This window comes from Panicum virgatum, chromosome 9K, assembly GCF_016808335.1.
Source record: "Panicum virgatum strain AP13 chromosome 9K, P.virgatum_v5, whole genome shotgun sequence".
NCBI lineage: Eukaryota > Viridiplantae > Streptophyta > Magnoliopsida > Poales > Poaceae > Panicum > Panicum virgatum.
The window spans coordinates 38,204,081-38,225,864 of NC_053144.1; the positions used below are offsets into that span (position 1 = coordinate 38,204,081).

At 48.0% G+C, this 21,784-nt stretch overlaps 1 protein-coding gene across 4 annotated transcripts; it reads left to right on the forward strand.

Annotated features, from left to right (window-relative positions):
• LOC120651320 (transcription initiation factor IIF subunit alpha-like) lies at positions 1-21,453 on the forward strand. Of its 4 annotated transcripts, none has more exons than XM_039928791.1 (9): positions 1-326; positions 7,072-7,230; positions 9,130-9,281; positions 9,744-10,111; positions 10,948-11,063; positions 20,040-20,157; positions 20,252-20,460; positions 20,566-20,763; positions 21,126-21,453. In XM_039928791.1, the coding sequence occupies exons 1-9, from the start codon at positions 153-155 to the stop codon at positions 21,219-21,221; spliced, it is 1,590 nt and encodes a 529-aa protein (XP_039784725.1). In that variant the 5' UTR covers positions 1-152; the 3' UTR covers positions 21,222-21,453. The 4 variants fall into 4 exon arrangements, with proteins under 4 accessions (XP_039784725.1, XP_039784726.1, XP_039784727.1 ...); XM_039928792.1 differs by having other exon boundaries at positions 20,040-20,156; positions 20,257-20,460; XM_039928793.1 differs by having other exon boundaries at positions 20,252-20,451; positions 21,126-21,450.
• Positions 21,454-21,784: the final 331 nt, after the last annotated feature.

A 21,784-nucleotide genomic window follows, 5' to 3' on the forward strand; every position in this document is an offset into this window, starting at 1 on the left:
ACTCTACCCGACCCGAGCATTTCCGTTCCCAAATCGCACTGGCATAGTCAGAGACCGAACTCGGCCATCCCCAACAGGTCACCGCATCCTCGCCGTCGCCGGAGTAGCCAAAGCTCCCAACCCGCCCGCGTCGGTTCCCCCGTGCCGACGAGATGGGGAGCGCGGACCTGGTGCTCAAGCCTGCGTGCGAGGGCTGCGGCAACACGTCGGACCTTTACGGCACGGGATGCAAGCACACCACGCTCTGCAGCGACTGCGGCAAGTCCATGGCGCGCTCCCGCGCCCGCTGCCTAGTCTGCTCCTTGCCCATCACCAGGCTCATCCGGGTACGGATCCGCTCCTCTGCCTCCCTTTTCCCGGCGCGGGCATGCGGGTGTCGAGACCGGCGTTCGGTGGCGCGGCCGCTACCTTTCCGCGCGTGACTAGGGTCCGGTTGTGCCGATTGATTGCTGCGGTGATAGGTGTTATTTCACGCGGTTTGTGCCTGTTAGGGTTCGGGGTTGGAGGATTGAGATGTAAGGAGTGATTTAGGATTCTGACGAGCCAATGCGCCGAATTATGTTGTTCAATATGTCAGTAACCGATATTTCTGTTCGGGGAGTGCAGATGCCTGTTAATCGATCTCGCAAAAAATAGTCAGTACGCAAACTTGCAGGATTGCTTTCCACCGACGAGCTAGCGCTATATGTCAAAGGTTGCGAGAGCTCCAGCTATTACTAGTTGTTTCTACTATTGACTTACTTGCATCCTTAATCTTTGGAAGATAACCCAAGAAGTACAATGATTTATTGAAAGATGCAAGGATGCATTTGTGCGCGTAGCTCTTGTTTGATATGGTCCCATGCTAAATTGCAAGACAATTCCTAGGAGTACTTAAGCTCCCATTTTATTCCATATGAAGTCTCTTATTGCATTGAGATTTGAGAATAGGCAGTAAGTGGCAATATAAATGCTCGATCCATTCCTATGGAACAGGACTACTGGTGTTAGAGATGGGAGTGTGAGAGCAGTGGATATGTTTGCACACGTACACGCAGCCATGTAGTGTTTCAGCTGTGTGGACTGGCATGCAAGAGCTAGGTACGGTTGGGATCTATCTTCAGGATTTTCCCTCAGCACAGGGGGACCGTTGCCCTCTATGGTCCCAACCTGGCTCTGCCACTGAATATATGATCTGAGAGAGTGGATTAGATGGCCATAGGGCTCGAACTTTTATTTGGTATATTGCTGTTTCTGTAACATTGATGTGATTGGAAATGGTCACATTCACCATGTAAATTGGTGCTTGCTGATTCAGTTTAAAGTTTGGCATTCATCTTTCCTAGACGCTGCACTGGCAAGCAATATCTATAGTTTATGCTTGGATGGTTGTGTAACTAGATGCTAGTGTCTGCCTGGGCATTATTATTGAAGGTCAATCACTTGCTGGTGAGATCAGGCCAATAGAACTTGGAGTGGGTCATGATTTCACCAGTCAAAAGAATAAAATGATAGTTTACAAAGGTCAACCTTGCTAACTTCACTTGGATCGTTTTTTTTTTGAAAAACACCACATAATCGAGATTTGCAGAATGACACTGCCAGTATATGTCCGTTCTGAATCCATAGTCTACTGGTGTAGCTAATGTGGCTAAAAGAATAACTTTTGGCTTGACATGTTCCTGATAAAGGAATTGAAAGAGTACAACTATACTGCATAGCTGTTAAAAATAGTATTATTTTGAATTTTTGGAATCAGCTGTAGGGGATAGTGGTAGTTCTTTTTTGAGCATCGGATAAGTGGTATTTTTTCACCCCCTTGGAAACAATAAAAGATAAACACAAAAACACCATGAATAATCAGACTTGGACAGGAAGAACATGGCCTTTGGACGTAGCCTGTGATGGAGGAAGAAACCAATGACATGAAAAGAAGTTATATTAATTATGTGTTGTGTATTGGCACACTACCTAAGGACATATTAGTTAAAGGTCATGCTAGTTTCACAATTTTGCTGGTTCTTCATTGGTAGAGCTGCTAGTACCGTTTAGGAAGTACTCGTGGGATGTGGGAGGCTTCACGGTGGTGGCGAGGTTGAGACACCGTGCTGGTTGTTTGGCGTCTCGGGCGGGTGCGCGAGGGTGGGTGCGGGAGAGATTAGATCAATCTCCAGCTAGATTTTCATTAATCAAGTGTTTGGAGACGCGGCTAGCACAAACTCTGAATTCACTAGCAACTCCACCTGAGATCCTATGTTTAAGGAACAACACCCATCCCGGCGTCGTGACTACTTCGGCCGGGCGTGCCGCGCGCGAGTCACCTTGCTGCGCCTTAGCCCCGGCTTCTCTTGTTGCGTCTTTGATAGACGCGGCCTACCATAACATCACTCCCGCCGTTGACAAACAGCTTGTCCTCGAGCTAAACCTCGGGATAGGCCTCTCAGAAAGCCTTGACTGGTTCCTAAGTATCTTTAGATTCAGGAAGGCCTGCCCACTAACCAGGACGTGCCACACGCCGCGCCGCAGTTGGGAGTGGAGCACACGTTCGGGCATCTCGAGTAGGCGACCGTGTCGGAGTGGAGGTAGTGCGGGCGGCACTGCTAGAGGTGCAAGAGCTTGAGGACGCCAACGTAGAAGACGTGAATGCGCGCGCCCTTCAGAAGACGCAGACGACCCACTCGCTCCTGAACTTGAAAATGGCCGGTGTAGATGCGGGTGCCTCGGAGGATGAGGCCGTCCTCGACATGCCAGGGCGCGCCACGGGCCTCCAAGATGGTGTCGCAGAGGTGACGCAGCTGGTCGTCCTCCTGGAGCTTGGCGCACAGGTCGGCTTAGAGGCTGATCGTCGGCTCAGAGATCGCGGCGTGGCACGGTGTCTACCATGGTGTTCAAGCGGCCATTCATGTATTCCACATAGAAATCAATGCCAAATCAAAGCCAAACAATTTGCTAATCCATTGATGTTGGGGGACCGTGGAGAGGCGCTGATCTAGCATATACTTCGGTGCATAATGATTGGTGCGGACGATAAAACGCCACCCCTAGAGGTAGAGCCTCCAGTGGCATGCAGCTCGAACTAATCTGATGAGTTCACGCTCATAAGAGGCCACCTTCAGTCATAAGCGGCCACCTTCAGGTGTCTAGCGGCGAAAGGCTTGCTGAAGAACGCCATGGGCCCGACGCCCTAGTGTAGGAAGACGCCGAACCTAGTGCCTGATGCATCGCAATCCACTATGAAGGACTTGGTGTAGTCGGGAAGTTGGAGCACCGGGGCAGTGGAAAGCACCTCCTTCAACGTTGTGAGCGCTATCGTTGCCGCGTTGGTCCACTGGAAACCCTCCTTGTGGAGCAACGGAGCGAGGGGGGCTGCCATGGTATCGAAGTCCTCGATAAATCGCCGGTAGTAGCCGGCGAGGCAGAGGAAGCCCCGCAGCACCCCTGCTAATGTCGGTTGTGGCCATGTTGCCACAACGGCCACTTTATCCCCATCCATGGCCTCGCCAGAGGCGGAGATGACATGGCCTAGGTAGGCCACCGAGGTGGTGGTGAAGGTGCACTTGGAGCGTTTGACGCTTGTCTACCAAGACGGAGAGGATGACGTGCTGAAGGTGCTCCGACCAAGATGTGTTGTATATGAGGATGTCATCAAAGAACTCCCAAGACGCACTTATGGAGGAAGGGACGAAGCAACTCTTTCATCAAGCTTTGGAATGTGGCCAGAGCATTAGTGAGACTGAACGGCATCACAATGAACTCAAAGTGCCCGTGATGCGTTTGGAACACTGTCTTCTCTATATCGTCCGGGTGGACACGCACTTGGTGGTAGCCGGTGCGCATATCAAGCTTGGTGAAGAAGCGCGTGCAGCTCGTCGATGAGTTCTTCTACCACTTGGATTGGAAACTTGTCCTTCACTGTGTGATGTGCTCGGTAGAAGCGCCACGTTCCGTCTGGCTTCTTAACGATGAGGACCAGCTTGGAGAAGGGCGAAGTATCGGTACGGTCGCACGGCTACCGGCGTGGAACCCAGTAGCAGATAGATGCGGTGGTTGCAGGCCGGGGCGGGAGGCCGAATGGTGTGGTGAAGACATCACCGAACTCATTGAGTAGGCGATCGAGGAGGTCTGGCTTTGAAGTGCGCACAGCGTGGAATCTGCCTGTTGAGGTAATGTCCGTGCGCGTTGAGCCGAGCCCGTTCCACAGGATGCACCGGCCGTGGTGCCAAAAGGACATGCATAGGTTGTCAAAGTCTCACAAAATGTGGCCCAGGGTGCCGAGGTACTTGACATCAAGGACCAAGTCGTAGCAGTCGAGCGGGATGGCGTAGCAGTCCATGGTGAAATACTCGTCGGCGATGCGAATGGCAACGTCATTGGTAAGGTCTGAATAGGCGACATGGTCACTGTTGGCAACCATCACATTGACACTGTGGCTATCGTGGAAGCGCAGGCCCACGGGTGTGACATCCGGCCCAATTTAGATGGCCCAATAGTGGCCCATGAGTGTTGCGTGCACATATTTAGTACCACCTTGCTAGTTGAGCAAGGGTGGAGCCAACTTATAAGTCTTTGTCTTCCAGCCATAGCACCTTCGGGTTGATTCTTTTATGCGAAGCGAGGACGAAAGCGTAAGTGAGGTGCTATGTGTAAGCGGGCTCACCCCTCGGAAGGGCTGAGTTATGCAGTGTTGGGGAGCGGGGTGTTACAAATGGTATCATAGCCGGCCCTTGCGGTTGTGCGTACGGGTCAGTGTGCGGGCATATGGTGCATGGCGCGTGTGTGCTCGGTTAGGGACACACGGCATGGCATATGGCGTCGGCACTAGACGTGTGGGCGTGTGCCAAGGGGGAACGTTCCTGGACATTTGTCCAGCGTGGGTGAGTTGGACCGACGAGGACGTCGGGTTCTTTGAAGGGGTGTGTGTGACATCCGGCCAATTTAGATGGCCCAGTAGTGGCCCATGAGTGTTGCGTACACATGTTTAGTACCACCTTGCTATTTGAGCAAAGGTGGAGCCAACTTATAAGTCTTTGTCCTCCAGCCATAGCACCTTGGGGTTGACCCTTTTACGCGAAGCGAGGACGAAATCGTAAGTGAGGTACTATGTGTAAGCGGGCTCGCCCATCGGAAGGGCTGGGCTGTGCGGTGTTGGGGGGCGGAGTGTTACAACGGGGCGAGCGGCCATCGTGCTGATGAAGTTGTGGGTCGATTCTGAGTCGAGTTGGGCCGTTAGATCGTGTTGTCGATGGAGATGCGGAGTTGCATAGTGTCCTCTGTACGGATGCCGGTGATTGCGTGCAAGGATATCAGCGGGGACAACTCCTCTGAAGCCGAGTACTCCTCGAGTAGCGGGGGCTCGGTGTCGTTGAAGTCGGTGACTTCGAGGTAGAACACAACTGTTGGTATTTGTGTCCCCTGTAGTTGTAGCGTAATCCCTAGCGCCGGCGTTCCGCCATCTTGGTTGGGGAGAGACGGTAGAAGGGACGTGGCGGCATCAGAACATTTGCCTCTGCCGGCAGTTGTGGAGTTGGTTTAATCGTCGCGGACGGTAGGGGCATTGGAGACGGCCTCGTGGGAGGATGTGAAGGGTATAAGTCTTTGTACTTGGTCTTTGTGGGGCTGCACAAGGCATCTTCCCTTGCTGCAGCACGTAGTGTTTTGCTGCCCCTAGAGGACAGCATCTTGACTAGTTTTTGGTTAGCATCTAGGACAACAGTTAGGATAGCATCTTAGACTAGTCCTTGGCATAGCCTTGGCTGCCTTGCAGCTGTGTATAAATGTGTAACCACCTCTCCCGTGGAGAGCATGGCATTGTGTGAGTGTGTGAAGAAAAAAAATCAGAAAATTGCCCCAACTCCTAGTGTCATCCTCTCTCAATGAGAATAACAATTGAGCTTCTAACAGGATGCAGCTGTCGAGTGGCCTTAGCTGCGGACAGAGCCACAGCATGGCGCTCGTAGGCGCTGGCCAGACTCATGGGCCGCTGAAGGTCGGCAGGGGCTTGGAGCTCGAGTCGGTGCGGATGGGATCCAAAAGAGCTGGACTTGTTGTGTCGGGGATAGTGGCCCGGCGTGCACCATGCGAGCATGGAATGCCTCGGCGTAGTTCGCCACGGAACCTCGGAACAGCAAGCATGCCAAGTTGGCGAGGTGGTTGGTACCGAGGGCGGGCCCGAACCGCTGGTGGTACAAAGCCTTGAAGAGAGGCCAAGATATGGCATTGACGTTGCCGGCCACGCCGTTCATGTGAAACGATGCGAGCCAAACCTTGTCAGCGTCGGGGGTGTGCTGGGCCCAAGGGATCGTCCTTGCCATCAAACGTCTAGAAGGATAACTTCTGGATTCGGGGCACGCCGATGGCGTCCTCATGGCCCTCATACTGTGCTGGTTGCACCGGTAACTTGCTGAAGTTTGGGAGTGGCGACAGCCAGTGTGGAAAAGCAATCTGTGTAATGGGCACCAGGGTCGACGGATTTGACGGTGGCCTTTCTCCTCAGTGTGCACCAAGCTGGAATGCGGCCGAAGCTGGGTAGCCCATAATGCACCGATGTCGTGGCTGGTGGAGGGGTGCCATGGAAGGAGACGAATTCCCCTCCGTGGCCGCTCGGCGTCTTGGGCTTGTGTGGGACATGGGAGGCTGGGCCTTGACTTCCCGGCGGCGGCGAGGTTGAGATGTTGTGCTGGTCGCTCGGCGTCTTGGGCATGTGCGCGAGTGTGGGAGTGGCAGAGATTAGATCAATCTCCATGTAGCTTTTCATTAATAAAGTGTTTGGGCTTTATAGCCAAATCCTAACAACTCTGAACCGACTAGCACAAACTCTAAACTTACTAACAACTCCACTTGAGATCCTATGTTTAAGGAACTGTACCCATCCAGGCGCCATGACTACTTCGGCCGGGCGTGTCACACGCGAGTCGCCTTGCTGCGCCTCAGCCCCAGCTTTGCTTGTTGTGTCTCCATAGCATTCATGTTGAATTAGTCAATGCTGCAGTTTACCCCACACATAATTTGTTTTTCGTTCCTGTATGCAAGGCATTTTTACGTTTGATATTTGATTAATTTCTTCATCACTCAGTGCCAATTGCTCTTTGGCAGGAATATAATGTCCGAGCTAATGCTATTACGGATAAGACATACTCTATTGGAAGATTTGTCACTGGTTTGCCTCCTTTCTCGAAGAAGAAGAGTGCTGAGAATAAGTGGTCTCTTCATAAGGAGGGTCTACAAGGACGTCAGATACATGACAATATGCGGGTATGTGTTCACACACACACATTTATTTAACGCCTTCAAGTATATAAAAAGCAATGCATTTTATTTTCTTGCGAATCATTTTTTCTTCATAAGATGAAACTTTATACTACACCTATCTTTTAGGTGATTGATTACCCATCATTCCTGTTTACTTTATCTGACAATGTGCTTTACCATCTGTCCTTAGATACCCTTTTTAAGTTTCTGTCATTATTGTCTTGCTTACAATCATACTTGAAGTCGAGTGGCTTATGGACTGATAGGATGCCTAGGTGCCTAAGACTCCTATCACAGTCTACAACTTTCATTGTGCAGTGTACCCCTAGGAGACCAAGACTCTTATCACAGCCTGCAACTTTCATTGTGTACCGCTCTTCTGTCCAGTACATTAGAAGGTTGTAATCACGACAGAGATAGAAGATCATGGTTTTTAAGTCGTTGCCTAGGTGCCTTAGCCTCTGGGTGGAAATTTAATCGTGGCGTCACGGTCACCATGACCCCCAGTTTATGGCATCCAGAGTTGTCGCCTAGGTGGGTATGGCATCATTTTTCTGCTGGGTGGACACCGCATGAGCGATTTGGTGTGCGCGTGGGGAAAGGGACATAACACAGGAGAGTTATCTGCGTGCAGGGGAGTCCGCGTGCATACACCTCGGATTTAGAACGAGAGGGAAAGAGACGGAAAGAGAGAGGGCGGCAGCACTAGGAATCCTTGGCGATTTCATGCTGCTCTGATCCTGCTGTGCCCGCTCCCCAATCCCGTGGCTCCAGCCCCTTCTCTGATCTATCCGCACCTCCTTCCTCTACGTCGACCGATTTGGCGGACTCCGTTCACTCCATCCAGGAGCGCCTGGCCCTTCTCCGACGTCCTCACCTCTGCCACCCTGCCGGCACCCCATTCTTCTGCCCTCCTTCGCCCTGCTCAGTGGCTTGGCCTCCAAAACTTGCAGCAACAAGCAATGTTCATGCTGCTTCCTGCTAGTTTAGGATACGTGTATGGTGTCACCTCGCCATGCACCTTACTCGCCTAGGCCTCTGAAGGGGGTAGGTCGCTTAGCCTCACCTTACAGCATAAATAACCATGTAGAAAATAGATATGTAGGAAGGAGGGATGGAAGCAAAGATATATAATTTGATCAGATATTGAGGGATTCATGTAAGAGTATGATGGAGAAGGGAGGCACAAAAGATCCATCAGATGATGATGCGCCTCTGAAACCTGGTATATCCACACTCCTTGATTCCCCTCCACGTCATTTCTAGTCAATCCATATCTTCTATTAAACACCCTCCGTAATTCCATCCTCATTCCTAGAGGCCAGTCCTCAACCACTGCTGTTGTAAGCTCCTGTTATCCCTGTTTGCTGGGTGCAGCTGGAACTAAGTGATGGGTATTTTTCTCACGTAACTACCTGACTGGATACATAGTTGATGATTGCTCATCACCTAGGCAATATGTCTGGAACTTCAAACGAACTATATCTTGTATCAGTGATAGAATAACTGATGCTTCACTCAAAGTGTTCCCTTAATGCTATTTTAGAGGTAGAGAAGGAAATGCCACTCCAATGAAAAGATGTTAGCTCCTAATATATTGTAACATATGGCCATTGAAAAAAATCTGAAATTTCTATATTCAAGAGGTGTATGGCAATAGATGATCTACTACGAGTTCCTATTTGTATTTGTATTTGTATTAATCTTTAATCTGATACCATCGGAATTTGATGAGCAACTCACTCTTCAGCCTTCCTCAATATTCCATGCTGTCAACTTTTTAATCTGGGTGATTAAGTTCTTATATTAGAATTGCATGTTTAGAAACAACTATCCTGTTATTTGTATTTAGTTTGTGCAGTGGCTCTATTGACTATACGCATGCATTTTTTGGAACTCCAGGAAAAATACAACAGGAAACCATGGATTTTGGAAGATGAAACGGGCCAATATCAGTATCAAGGTCAAATGGAAGGATCACAGTCAGCTACAGCTACATATTATTTGTTAATGAGGCATGGCAAGGAATTTAATGCCTATCCTGCTGGCTCTTGGTAATGCACTTGTTCCACATGTTATTGTGCATTTGTGATTGCTGTTCTGTTAGCTTGTATCAGCTTTCATGTAGCCTGCTAAGTAGAAGTGTTTTTATTTAAGTCCCAATACTGTAATTTTGTCCATTTGATTTTATTTTCATTTACTTACCTAGTACTAAATACCACAGCATGAAACTACAAAACTGTTTTCGGTAACATATTACTTTAATCATTTTGTATGTGTAAACAAGCTAGAATGTTACCATTTGAAGTTATAACGACATGTCATGAAAATTCAGATTTAGTGACTATAGGGAATAATATACAGCTTAAGCAGCAGGAAACAGTTTCATAAAGGTGTTTTTTGTTAGTAAAAGCTCATTGACATATGATTACCTATATTTATTGTAGTATAGTTACATTGTTCCTGGGAGTTGCAGAAAGAAATCCATTTGTTGGTTAATTGTATCCTTGTTTCAGGTATAACTTCAGTAAAATTGCACAGTACAAACAACTGACACTGGAAGAGGCTGAAGAAAAGATGAATAAGAGGAAGACTAGTGCAACTGGTTATGAACGTTGGATGATGAAAGCAGCTGCAAATGGGCCAGCTGCCTTTGGTTCAGACATGAAGAAACTTGAGGCCACCACTGGTGGGGAAAAAGAAAGTGCTCGTCCTAAGAAAGGAAAAAGTAACGAGGAGGGTAATAATTCTGATAAAGGTGAGGAGGATGAAGAAGAGGAAGCAGCACGCAAGAATAGGCTTGGACTCACTAAAAAAGGCTTGGATGATGATGAGGAAGGTGGAAAAGATCTAGACTTTGATTTGGATGATGAAATTGAGAAAGGTCTGCTTCTTAGCTTTTGTGGCTATAATACCTGTACAGTTGACCTCATATCTATTTCATAGTCGTACATTGCATAATACCATGATGTTTCAACCCTTAATTGTTCAGCTCGAAATTGCAGTTTGATGTTTCTTTGTTCTGGAGCTATTACTATTCTGTTGAGCTATTACATGATAACTTTCTCCCCTGATTATTTCTATACTATATCTTTAGATTAAATTAAAAACCAAGGTTGCTAGACATAGTTGTATCAAATCCTGGTTTCTTGGCTTGTGGCATGTTTATGAAAAACCCTTGCTAACCAAATCCTATTTATATTGTTCTCTGTTTGCACTTGCTCTGCATCATTGTTGCTAAATTTTGTTGACCTGCTAACGATGATGGAGTTGTGGGACTGGCATAGTGGCATGCCATCTAGTTGATTTTGACTATAAACCTGAGGCCACAAGACAAGAAGCACAGAGTTTTTAAACTATTAAAAATTAGGAAGCATATGCTCGTGATAGTCACACTCGTGCGCGACCAATAATCTTTTTGATTCTATATTCACCATGTAATCATTAAATGACTGCAAATTATGCTGCCATATTTTGTTATTAGCCAATCGAGTTTTACACTATGGCTTATGATGGGCCACCGCAATGAAATAATTTTGACCTGTTGCAGTAGAGCTATTCAATGGCTTATGTTGGGCCACCACAATCGAGGAGTTGTTGCAGTAGAGCTATTCCAAAATGTTTACCCTGCTAAGAAGTTATTAATAGGGTTTTTACCTCAATATCATTGGTGTATTATGCTCCATGTTTGGCATCTTATTTGGGAATTTTCTTTATCAGGTGATGACTGGGAGCATGAAGAAACATTTACTGATGATGATGAGGCTGTAGATATCGATCCAGAGGAACGGGCAGATTTAGCTCCTGAAATTCCTGCTCCACCTGAAATTAAGCAGGTTGAGATACCTAACTGAACCTTGTCTAATACCTTTTTGTTTATATCATGGAACACCTTCACTCAGTGCTGTTGATGCTATGGATCTTGTGGTTATTTTGGATTAGTCAAACCAGATTTTAGCCTTACCACATAAACTCCATGGCTAGATAGTGTAAAGTTGAAACAAAATCTGTGTTCTCTGGGTGTTCTCACCCACCTTCTTCTTAATATATTGATACACAGATCTCCTGCGTGTTTGAGAAAAAAAAAGTTGAACCAAAATCTGTTTGTGTTAAAAGTCAAATATTTGGTGTATGCGCCAAATAGATGTTTCCTGGTTTTAACTTTTTTTTTTTACTTTTCTTATTATGTTGCAGGATTATTGAAATATCTTAAGTTACTAGTGCTTTCCTTATGTTGATTCGATTGATTCAAAATAAGGAAAGTGATCTAGTGTGATATAATGGTGCTCATGTATTGGTGAAACTCTTTTCACCAAACAATGCAATATATAAAATGAGATCTGGCTAAGAGCATCTCCAAGAGACTAGTTAAATTAGACTAGTCAAATTCTCTTTGGCTAGTCATTTAGTTAGTCATTTAGCTATCCAAAGGGTGGAGGAACCAACAGACTAGCAAAATACCCCTCTTCATATCCAACTCTCCTCTCCTCTCCTAGTCACTGTCGCATGGGCCCCACCTGCAGCTATTCATGGCGACAGCACCAGCTCTTCCTCCCGCCGCCGACTCAAGTGCTGCCGCTGTCTCCATGGCCTCCGCCTCCTCCATGGCCGCCGCCGCTGATTCCGCCCCGGCGCCGCCGCCTCCAGAGCCTCCGCTGCCTCCATGGCCTCCGCCTCCTCCATGGCCGCTGCCGCCGATTCCGCCCCGGGCCGCCGATTCTAGCCCCGCCGCAGCCTCCAGGGCCTCCGCCGCCTCTAGGGCCGCCGCCGCCGATTCCGCCCCGGCGCCGCCGCCTCCAGGGCCGCCGCCGCCGATTCCGACCCGCCGCTGTCGATTCTAGCCCCGCCGCCGCCTCCAAGGCTACCGGCGGCGTGGCAGTGAGGCGCGGGAGGGATGCGAGGCGAGTGTTGGAGGAGCGGGAGTTGCGCAAGCGCGGATGGCTAGCGCAGATCGCTGTGCAAAAGTAGCTAGCGGGAGACCGGGAATGGCTAATGGGATAGTCAGTGGCAATGTTTGCACAAGCTGTTGGATCCATTTTTTTTTGAGTTTTTCTATTTTTTTAGCTATCCAAGTCAAGAAGCTAGACTGTTGGAGTTGCTCTAACAACCTAAAACTAATTTTCCTATGTATAAATCCAAGTTAAACCTGTTTTGTGAAAACTTTATCCATGTGATCCAAATGACCATTTCATTTAAATCGGAATGCACAAGTGATGTCAAGATGGTTCTCTAATGGTGACAAAAAAGTGGAACCACCTTATAAGTAATAATGTATTGGTATTATGCTTATAATTATGTCCCTTAAATTGCTAGATTCACAAATATCATATTGTCTTATCAGGCTCTTTTGGGTGCACATATGTATTAAATGCAAATTATAACAGCTCAGAATTTGCCAATACATATCCATATCCATGGGAACAATATAGTTTTAGCTGTATGTGAAATCATCTGAGTTGTTTATGTTGGAGCATGCATCATGATGCCTACCAGGCCCATCTACAGCAATTTACCTGTGATTATGTTGGAGTTTGAGAACTTATCACTCAGTAAACTAACACAAGGTGATTAGTGACACACTGTAGCATGTCCCCATGATCAAAATTTTAAAATCAAGTAGTGGGAAGTTTCGCTTCTTGATAAGATTCCTTTCGTTTTGTGCAAAATGCTAAGTATGGGATAGAAGAGTATTAAATGCTAGCGATAGCCATGGAAAACCACCTGGGGGCAAATCCTCTACTAGGGGCCTAGAGCCAGAATGTGTATGAACATATTTTGTGTGAAGCTGTTTGAAGCAAATAAGTAGATTCAGGATGGCGACTCTTTCGTCTCCCCCGTCCTCTCCCCTCCCCCTCAAACCCCTCGATGCCACACCCAACCCCACCAGCCCCACGCCGGCTCTCATCCCGAGCCCGGCGGCCACCTCTCCCTTTCCTCTACCGGCGTCGAGGTCCCTCCCTGCGACGGCGACTGGGCGCTGCAAGGCCTAGCGTTGGTGTCAGGACACTCCACCATCTGGGAAGTCTGGCGGCGGCGCCACACCCTTATCCTTCAAGGAGGTGCTCCTGGCGGCGATCCCTGCAGCACCTGCGGGCTCTTCATCCCCACCGGTGAGTCCTCGCAATGCCGCTCCAAGGATCCTGCTACACCCGTCCGCCTGTTCGCCGCGGCCGAAGCGTGGTCCGGACGCTGAGGGCTGGCTGAAGGCGGTAAGCCGCCGCTCCCGCAAGGCTCGCCTACTGGTGGAGCGTGGACCTCGTCGCCGAGTTCCTGCTGACCTCTGGGGGCGGTGCTTCAACTGCTTTTCGCCGGACCACCGTGCGGCCGCCTGCAATAACCGGACCCGCTGTTTCAAGTGTCGACGGCTGGGCCATCGGGCCCTCTGGTGCCCAATCGCAGGCATGGCCGCTCGCCCTACAGCGACTTCTCGTCCTCCGGCAGTGGACCGGCCACGGACTGCTATCTGGCAATACAAGGATGATGGTCATTCTGCTGCCTGCGGGGGTGATGGGGTCGGCGGCAGTGCTGCCTTGACTCCTCCCCCTCCTGGAGGGGTTTTGGCCAGTGATCCTCCGCTGGCTGCTGCCTGCTCTGCCCGTGAAGACGGAACTGAGGGTGCCGGCGGCCGGCGCCGTCGGCGCCGACGTGTCAGGCGGCGACACGTTACTGGGCGTGTTGAGGATGGTCACTCGCCAGCGGCCGGCTCTGACCACTATCCTGTGCCGATTCCGGCTGTTGATTCTGCCGGGGTGATTCGCACCGACGCCGTCCCTCGGCCTAGGCGAATCATCGATCGTTTGGAAAGGATCGCGAGGGCTGAGGATGAGCTTCACTTCGCTCTGTCTATGCTGGTGGTCGGCGATCCCACAGCTGTTTCGGTTGACGGTCTGGTGGCTGAGCTTGCTCGCCGCTATGATCTCCCGGCCAGCTCGATGATGATGCATCGCTTGAGCCCTAACGAGTTCCTGCTGGTTCTTTCTAATGAAGATGATGTTGTCCGTGTCTACAATGAAGAGAGACCAATCCAGATATCTCAGATCACATTACATTGCCGACGGTGGTCTCGGTTCATGAAGGCTACGGGTGTCACCCTACCACACCTCGTCGACGTTGAGATTCGTGGAATCCCGGCACATGTCTGGGAGCTTGATACGGCGGAACACCTCCTGGACGAATGGTGCTGGGTACGTGCGCTGCACCCCGACACGGTGGATCGCCGGGACTACTCTACGTTCCGGCTCTCCGCCTGGTGCTCTCATCCAGAAGAGATTCCGGCTGCCATGGATCTTGTAGTGGTGGAGCCGCCTGCCCCTATTGCTGAAGCTCCTCCAGTGAAGCGGGCTCTATCTTATGATGTTCAAATCACAATGGTGCCGGAGGTTGGGCGATCTGCAGGTGCTGGTGCACCCCCGGCTCCTCTGGACGGCCATGGTGGTGGCCATCGCCGGCGACGTGACTCTCGATCTTCGGGCGCCTCTCCTCGAAGCTCAGGGGACGGATCCCCTCCCCGAGGTGCCGCGCTTCGTTTCCGGGGACGTGCGGGCCTGGGATGTGAAGGCGGCGGCACGGGAGTCCAGGAGCTTGACGGTGCGGTGCGCTCCGGGGACACGGAGGCGGCGGCCGTAGCGGCTTCCCCATGCAACTCGCCAACTACCGAGGAGGTAGCGGCCCTCGTCATTGATTTGCCCTCGGGCGATGGGGGAGTGTCCTCTGGAGATTCGGCAATCCCGTTGGCTGGAGGCGTTGATGACTCGCCCGTCGAGCCGTCCGCCTCGCCCGGGGTTCCTGCGGCCTTAACGCTGCCTTTTGTTGAAGATGATTTCTATCATTGCACAAGTGGGCCTGTCGCTTTGGCCTTCACGATGGGCTTAGGCCTGCCAGCAACAACCGGCCCAGCAAGACATGATGGCCCAATGATGAAGATCGGGGTGACCTCTGTAGTTCCTTCGCTGAACGAGGTTGAGCTAGAGGCTGCCACCCCGGTACAAGACGCTCAAGAAGACGACCTTCTTCCCGCCGAGGCCAGAGCGTGGTCTCCTACGCTTGAAGCTGTGTGGACGTCTGCTTCAACAGGCATGCCCAAAGCAACCAAGGAAGGGGTCGTTCCTGTACCTGATCAACCACAAGCTATCGTGTGTCCCTCTTCTCTGGTCCCGAGCTTCCCAAAAGTGTATTCACGACGACACCGGCCGACCCAAGTTGAAGACTCCCTGGGTGATGGTGCTGTGCCGGCTGCCCAAGTGGCACAGGCAAATACCTCCCCTCAGCGACAGACCCCCTCCTCAAGCAATCGGTCTTCGCCATCTAATAAACGAGAGCGTTTCATGGCAAAGCTAACCAAAAAGACGGCAAAAATTCTCCCTACACCTCGTGCCTGCAGAGGTAGGACACGAGCCCGCACACCGTCAGCACCTCCGCGTCGCAGTCGCCGGATTGCCAGAGCTGATCCGGAATTACAAGGAACGGTAGCTCCCACAAGAGCCAGAAAGAAGGTTATGAGGGCCCTGAATATAATTGGTGAAAATGAAGGAATTGATGAGGAAACTCTGAAGGAATATGGTGAGCTGTTCACCCGATCGTCCACACTTGTACCCTCTCATGTTCAAGCTATGGCCGCTCTCTTTGGATGGGCGACGCCAGATGAAGACATGGGTGCAGCGGAGGTGGAAGATGAATGTGGCTGGTGATTTGTGTGGTTTCCCGCTGCCGTTTGGTCGATTATGTTTAAACGTTACAATGATTCCTTCGAACATATTATGTTGGAATGTGCGGGGCCTCAATTCTAGGGCCCGGCAAGACTCAGTTCGCACACTGATTAATTCAATGAAAGTGGATGTGGTCTGTTTACAGGAAACTAAAATGTCGCAGATTTCCCATGGTTCCATTCTGACCAGCTTGGGTTCTGATTTCTCCTACTTCGTGGAATTACCTTCTGTTGGAGCAAGTGGAGGGATCTTAGTTGCATGGCGCCATGCCCTTGGCCCTGCAACTACCACTCGGGTGGACAACTTTAGTGTCTCAGTTCAGTTTTGTCCAACCAATGGACAGGCGTGGTGGCTCACTTGTGTTTATGGGCCCCAAGGGGATGATAACAAGGTTTTATTCTTGCAAGAGTTAAGAGAAATAAGGCTTGCTTGTCAAGGCCCATGGCTCACCCTAGGCGATTACAACCTCATAACAAGTGATGCAGACAAAAATAACGGCAATCTGAATCGAGCAATGATGGGTAGGTTTCGACGTTTTATCAGTGACTTATCCCTGAAAGAGTTGCCCCTTCATGGTAGAAAATTCACTTGGTCTAATCAACAAGATTCACCAACTCTGGTCAAGTTAGATAGAGTGCTTTGCTCAATTGACTGAGAACAGCTCTTCCCAAATTGCCTGCTACAAAGTAATGCAACTGAAGGCTCAGATCATTGCCCGCTCCTGTTGGGACTGCATGATGTCAAACCCTGCAAAGCTCGTTTCCATTTTGAAGCATTTTGGACCAAGTTGGATGGTTTTCAAGAGACGGTGGAGGCTGCTTGGAACTCAGTTCCAGCGACACCATGTCCTTTTATCACCCTTGCAAAGAAATTCCAAGCCACAGTTAAAAGCCTGCAAAGTTGGAGCCTTAAAAAATTTGGTCACGTCAATTCTCAATTGGAGTTGGCTAGAGAAATATTGCACCAGCTGGAGATTGCTCAGGATATACGTCCTCTCTCTAACCTGGAGGCTTGGCTGTGTAACCGGCTTAAACATCACTCCCTGGCCTTATCCTCGCTGCAGAGAACTATTGCAAGGAGCCGGTCCAGGATTAACTGGCTAAATGAAGGTGCCAATACAGCTTTGTTTCATCTACATGCAAGACACAGAAAGAGGAAGAATTTCATTAGCAAACTCCTCTCGGATGATGGCCATATCCTCACAAGTCAAGTTGAGAAGGAAAAAAATGTTTTTGATTTCTACAGCAACCTGTTGGGGGAGAGCTTAGACAGAGAAGTCACCATTAATCTTGATGAGTTGGCCATCCCTAATTTTGATCTATCAGAGTTGGATGCCCCTTTCTCTGAGGATGAAGTTTGGAGAACTATCAATTCCTTACCATCTGACAAAGCCCCTGGGCCTGATGGCTTCACAGGAAAGTTCTATAAAGTTTGTTGGCCGATTATCAAAGTGGATCTCATGGCAGCCATTTCTGCAATCTGGAGCCGGAAAATGGGACATCTTGAGATGCTGAATTCTGCTTATATCACACTCCTGCCAAAGAAAGAAGAAGCCACAACCATCAGAGATTTCAGGCCAATAAGCTTGGTACACTCCTTTGCCAAACTTATCACAAAAATTCTTGCCAACAGATTGGCAGGCAGGCTGGATGCTATGGTTTCCCCCAATCAAAGTGCTTTCATAAAAGGTCGTTTCATACAAGATAACTTTATGTTGGTTCAGCAAACTGCACGGTTCCTACATCAACAAAAACAACCTCGTATTTTGCTAAAACTGGATATCACTAAGGCTTTTGACTCTGTTTCTTGGCCCTTTCTGTTGGAAGTTTTGAGGAAATTGGGTTTTGGATCTATTTGGTGTGATATCTTAAGTGGGCTGCTAGCTTCCTCCTCCACTCAGGTGTTATTGAATGGCATTCCAGGGGAAAAAATTTCACATCTGCGTGGGCTTAGGCAGGGCGATCCTTTGTCCCCGATGTTATTTATTTTGGTGATGGATGTCCTATGCTATATGGTTAAGAAAGCAGCAGATGATGACATGCTACAGCCCCTAGCTCGAAGAGCTCTCCAGCACCGTATTTCCCTGTATGCGGATGACGTAGTTATCTTCCTCCACCCCTCTGCTAGTGATCTGGAAGTCATGTTGGATTTGCTACAGCTCTTCGGTGAAGCATCAGGGCTAAAGACAAATGTTCAGAAAAGTAGCGTGCTACCCATACAATGTTTAGAGGATGACAAGGCAATAATTCAAGAGCAGCTACCCTGCCAGATTCTTGATTTCCCTTGTAAGTATCTGGGAGTGCCTTTGTCTCTACGCAAATTATCAAAAGCCCAAATTCAGCCAATCATTGATAAAATAGCAGATCAACTTCCAGGTTGGAAGGCTGATCTGCTAACAAGAGCAGGGAGAAAAGTCTTGGTTCAATTTGTGCTTACATCCATGCTAGTTTATTTGGTGATGGCCATGGACCTTCCACCTTGGGCACTTAAAGCAATTGACAAAATTCGAAGAGGGTTTCTTTGGAAAGGGAGGAAGGACGTCAATGGCGGGCATTGTCTGTTGGCATGGCCCAAAGTTGCAAGACCACAGGAGCTAGGAGGTTTGGGCATTTCCAGTTTACAACAACTTGGCTGGGCTCTAAGAATGCGTTGGCTCTGGCTGCAGAAGACAGAACCAGACAAACCTTGGGCTTCCTTTGCCATCCAAGTCCACCCTGCAGTTCATTCCTTCTTCTCTATCGCCATAAAATCAGAGGTAGGTAATGGAAGGAATACCTTGTTCTGGACAGATCGGTGGCTCCATGGACAGAGTCTCGATGATCTTGTGCCGAATTTATTTGGTGCAATCTCATCAAGGGCAAGGAAGCAGACTGTCCAGGATGCTCTCACTGATCAGAGATGGGTTAGAGATATTCATGGGGCTCTATCTTTGGCTGTCCTAAGAGAATATCTTGCCCTTTGGGACCTCCTCTCAAACATTGTGCTGCACCCAGATATTGAGGATACTCATGTGTGGAAATTCTCCCCCTCAGGGAAGTATTCAGCAAAATCTGCCTATGAGTCCTTGTTCGTTGGAGCCACTTCTTTCCGGCCTTGGGAAAGAATTTGGAAAAGTTGGGCCCCAAATAAATGCAAGTTCTTCATGTGTTTGGCTGCATATAACAGATGTTGGACAGCTGACCGCCTCACTAGAAGAAATTTGTCACATCCAGAACGCTGCCCGCTGTGTGACCAAGCTGAGGAAACGATAGATCATTTACTGGTCTCTTGTATCTTCACCCGACAAGTTTGGTTTAGGATATTACAGAAACTTGGCCTGCAGACCCTAACTCCGGAGGTGGAAACTGCTTCTTTTGATGAATGGTGGGAAACAACAAGCAATAGTCGACGGACAGGTTCAAAAGGGTCTGAATTCCATCATCATTCTTGGTGCTTGGTCAATTTGGAATCACCGAAATCGTTGTGTTTTTGATGGAATCTCTCCAAACTTAAATGTTGTTCTATCAGCTGTAGAAGAGGAGATGCACTTATGGAGTTGGGCTGGAGCTAGAGGAGTCTCTCATCTCCTCGCTCTGGCACCTTGTTGATCTAGCTTAGGGCTAGTTAGGGTCAGGCCTTTCTTCCTTTATTTAACAGGTGATTAGGCTCTTTTTGTAAGGCATGGTTTTTCTTGTCCAGGTTTTTTCCGTAATAAAACCTGGCTGTACCCTGGGTTTCTAAACCCTTTTTCTTTTTAATATATTGATACGCAGCTCTCCTGCGTGTTCGAGAAAAAAAAAGCAAATAAGTAGATTATTTATCTTTACTTATTTTGGGTTATATGTTGGTATTTCTGTTAGACATTGACTTGTACATGTGTGGGCCTTGTGCCAGGCGTATAGCAGCCGGCCAGGCTTGTATGGTTAGAGAGATACGAGGAGATCTTAATTGGTGCTGTTTCTATAAACCCAAGATCTCCTCATCCCTATATGTATGTAACCCAGGGTCTCAATCAATCTAATCTACTATTCCACGCATCCTCTTTCTCTTTCAATTTCTTCCCTTTTCTTTTGCATGGTTACTGGTGTTTTATTGCGAATGGCAATATTCTAATTAAGATACTTGCAGGATGATGAAGAGAATGAAGAAGAAGGTGGTCTGAGCAAGTCTGGCAAGGAATTAAAAAAGCTGCTTGGTCGTGCTGCTGGACTAAATGAGTCAGATGCTGATGAGGATGAAGAAGAAGTACTGATTCGTTCTCTTGAAACATTAATATTTTAATGTTTATTATGCCCTAAGGTTATTTTTTAAAAGAAAATGAGTTTATCTTTTCTTCATCCAACAGGAAGACGAGTCATCTCCAGTGCTGGCTCCAAAGCAGAAGGATCAAGTTAAGGACGAACTTGTAGAAAACAGTCCAGTTAAACCAACGCCATCAGGACATGCCCGCAGCACACCTGCTGCCAAATCCAAGCAAAAGAGAAAAACAGGTGCTGATGATGCAAAAACTTCTGGCGGTGCAGCTTCAAAGAAAGCAAAGGTGGAATGGGTTAGTAATCTATGTTTACTTTAAATGTGTGAAAAATAAGAAATAGCCTAAGAATGCTCTATTAGTTTCTACGTATGTAATTAATAATAAGTCCTTTTCGTATAGGATATGAAAGCATCAAATATCAAGGAGGAAGCACCTTCTTCGGCAAAACCTACATCAAAACCCTCTGCTTCATCAAAAAGTGGGACAAATGTATTACCTGTTACAGAGGATGAAATCAGGAGTGTTCTTCTTGCTGTGGCTCCAGTCACCACACAAGATCTAGTATCCAGATTCAAGTCTAGGCTTCGAGGTCCAGAGGTAGGCACGTTTGACGCCATCTTATCTTTAGTTGTGGTCTGCACATTACCACTTGCAAGCTGAGATACCCACAGCAATAATTAGGGAGCAACTAAGAATTGTTCAACCACTGGCCATTTTGCATTCCATAATTGTTTTCGATTATCATAAACCAATAATACTTTTTGAACGATAAGTTATGGTTAACACAATGCATAAACAATGATTCCTGCAACCTCAATGATTTCTGCAGCCTCATCAGGGAGCTTACTTCGTTTGTGGTATACTCAGCCATTAGGCATTAAGCTATTACCGATAGTTGTGGTTTACTTACGAATGCCAGTTTTAATGTCTGCTTAACGTGAGTTGTGGTTGCATTGCAGGACAAGAATGCTTTTGCTGAAATTCTGAAGAAAATTTCGAAGATACAAAAGACGAATGGCCACAACTATGTTGTCCTTAGAGACGACAAGAAGTGAAGAACCCAACTTAGGTGTTGACTTCGTTGTCACGATCTTTAGCTGTACTTTGGGGATAAAAGATATTAGTAACAAGTAACATGCTGTACTTTGGTGATAAACAAAGTTGAAACATACTTTAGATTTTGTGTACGTAGATTTTGTTTCTATTAAAGTGATTGTCAGTTTGTGTAAGTAGATTTATAAACCCTGATTACAGAAAATTTGGCCACACTAACCAAGTGCCACCTCCCCCCCCCCCATCCCTCATCTCTCCCTCTCTGAAAACCAATAAATTTGTTCATTTTAAATATTGATAACCCATTGTCTCAAAGCCAAGGCTCATTTTTTATGAGTAATTTTACAGGTATGATTAGGTCCGGGACTATATAAGTTATATTAGATTATTTTTCTTGGTATCTTCTACAAGTACCAATGCTGCCTTATTTATACAATCCAACCATCTATCTAATAGTGATATTAAGACTTTTATTCCTAATTTCTTTCTAGTCACGCCCTTTATTCCTATAGTATACATACATGCGGAGTATACTCGTAACATGTAAATTTTTTGCTTATTTTTA